This window comes from Portunus trituberculatus, chromosome 1, assembly GCF_017591435.1.
Source record: "Portunus trituberculatus isolate SZX2019 chromosome 1, ASM1759143v1, whole genome shotgun sequence".
Lineage (NCBI taxonomy): Eukaryota > Metazoa > Arthropoda > Malacostraca > Decapoda > Portunidae > Portunus > Portunus trituberculatus.
In genome coordinates, this window is record NC_059255.1 from 5,205,248 (window position 1) to 5,207,747 (window position 2,500).

The 2,500-nt window shown below is 44.8% G+C and overlaps 2 protein-coding genes across 2 annotated transcripts in view; both read right to left on the reverse strand.

Annotated features, from left to right (window-relative positions):
* Positions 1-2,500, reverse strand: part of LOC123516485 (spondin-2-like) — an 11,001-nt gene that overhangs the window by 3,767 nt on the left and 4,734 nt on the right. The window contains exons 2-3 of the mRNA XM_045275878.1: positions 1,449-1,660; positions 369-473 (exon numbers count right to left, since the gene is read on the reverse strand). Coding sequence (XP_045131813.1) covers positions 369-473; positions 1,449-1,660 — 317 coding nt within the window. The remainder of the gene's footprint in view (positions 1-368; positions 474-1,448; positions 1,661-2,500) is intronic.
* Positions 1,160-2,500, reverse strand: part of LOC123516534 (E3 ubiquitin-protein ligase TRIM32-like) — a 19,317-nt gene continuing 17,976 nt past the window's right edge. The window contains exon 8 of the transcript XR_006678235.1: positions 1,160-1,171. The gene's annotated coding sequence lies outside the window, so the exon portion shown is untranslated. The remainder of the gene's footprint in view (positions 1,172-2,500) is intronic.

The window sequence follows — 2,500 nt, forward strand, 5'->3', positions numbered from 1 at the left end:
CTCACCACACCTCAACCACACCCTAAGCACACCCTCCCATACCCTCCCCTCACACCACCACACCCTCTCCTCTCACCAGATCATTACCACACACCACCACACTTCAACCACACCCTCAACCACACCTTCCTTTCATACCACCACACCCTTACACCCTACCACACACCACCACACACCACATTAGACCCTATCACACACCATGAGACCCCCACTAGACCCCTCCTACACCCACACATCACCACATCCTGCCACACCTTACCACACGCAACCACATCCCATTAGACGCTTTCCAAACCCATCAGGCCTCAATAGAATCTCACCACACTCTCCTACAGCCTCCTACACCACCAGCACAGCCCTCAGCTTACCTCAATGACCACAGATTCCCTCCAGCTTCCCTCATGGCAAAGATTGAAGCTGTCCAAGCCAATGAACCAGTCAGGGGAAGGCACCACGCGGGAGATTAGTGACACCTGTTGCCGAAGGAAGCAATTAGAGAGAGAGAAAAAAATAGAGAGAAAGAGAGAGGGACACACACACACACACACACACACACACACACACACACACACACACACACACACACACACACACACACGAAAAAAAACACATATTTTTATCAATTTTTTTTCTACTTTTTTCCTTTGATTTCCAACTTACTTTCACCCCCCCCAAAAAAAAAAAAAAAAACACGTCAGAAAAACACGCTTTAACACACCCAAACTTATATAAACACAAACACACCCCACACTCACCCAAACACACAAACACACCATAACACACCCAAACATTCCAAAACCGTACACAAACACACCCTAAACATCCCTAAAACAACCAAACACCCCACATATACACCCAAACATCCCCAACCACACCCAGACACACCCAAAATCCACCCAAAAACCTCCAAACACCTCCAAACACACCCAAACACACCCAAACACATCCAAACATCCCCAAAACACACCCAAATACACTCAAACATCTCCACGCACACCCAAGCACACCCAAACACCTCCCAAACACACCCAAACACATCAAAACACACCCAAACACACCCTAACATACCCTCTAAACCTCTAAACACATCAAAACACAGCAAAACACTTTCAAACACATCCAGACACACCCAAACACACCCAAAACACACCATAACATACCCAAAACACACCTAAACACCTCTAAACACATCGAAACACAGCAAAACACCTCCAAACACACCCAATCATACCCAAAACACACCCAAACACCTCTAAACACATCAAAACACAGCAAAACACCTCTAAACACACACAAACACACCTAAAACACACCTAAACACCTCTAAACACCTCTAAACAATTCCAAACACACCCAAACACCTCGAAACATACCCAAATCGTACTTAAACACCACCAAAACACCCCAAACACCCCCAGACACACCCAAACACACTTAAACACACTTACCCTAGAATGATTCCCGTCTACAAACAGCTGGGCACTCGTCTCACCCACTCCGCGGAGAACAGGCGGAGCGGTAAACTGGTCCAGCACACCAAGACCTTCCTGCTTCTCTCTCTCAATCACAGAGCTCTCCCCTGTCTCCGCAAACTGCTTGATTCCCTCCGTGGCGACTTGGCCCACACTAAACAGCTGGTACGAGGCGTTGTGGGACCTGCCTGTAATGGAATTTACTTGGTTAGGTTAGGTTAGGTTAGGTTAGGTTAGGTTCAGATATTCAGAAATGCTTTATTCTTTCATCAAGATTGTTTTACAAGGCCACAGAGATGACTGGCGGGGTTTTCAAGAGTGTTTCTCCAGTTTATAATGTAGAAATCTTGTCACTCTGTCTCTAGAACCGTAAAATCTTGTCATTCTGTCTCTAGAACCGTAAAATCTTGTCACTCTGCCTCTAGAACCGTAAAATCTTGTCATTCTGTCTCTAGAACCGTAAAATCTTGTCACTCTGCCTCTAGAACCATAAAAATCTTGTCACTCTGCCTCTAGAACCGTACAATCTTGTCACTCTGCCTCTAGAACCGTAAAATCTTGTCACTCTGTCTCTAGAACCGTAAAATCTTGTCACTCTGCCTCTAGAACCGTAAAATCTTGTCACTCTGCCTCTAGAACCCTAAAAATCTTGTCACTCTGCCTCTAGAACCATAAAATTTTGTCACTCTGTCTCTAGAACCGTACAATCTTGTCGCTCTGCCTCTAGAACCGTAAAATCTTGTCACTCTGCCTCTAGAAACGTAAAATCTTGTCACTCTGCCTCTAGAACCATAAAAATCTTGTCACTGCCTCTAGAATCCTAAAATCTTGTCACTCTGCCTCTAGAACCGTAAAAACTTGCTTAAAAACGCTTTATAATCTCACTATGACTGTTTTCTAAGGCCACAGAGATGACTGGCGGGATTTTCAAGAGTGTTTCTCCAGTTAATAATGCAGAAATCTTGTCACTCTGCCTCTAGAACCACAAAAACACCTTAACAAACTCGTGTAAAGTTATGTAAAGCCTT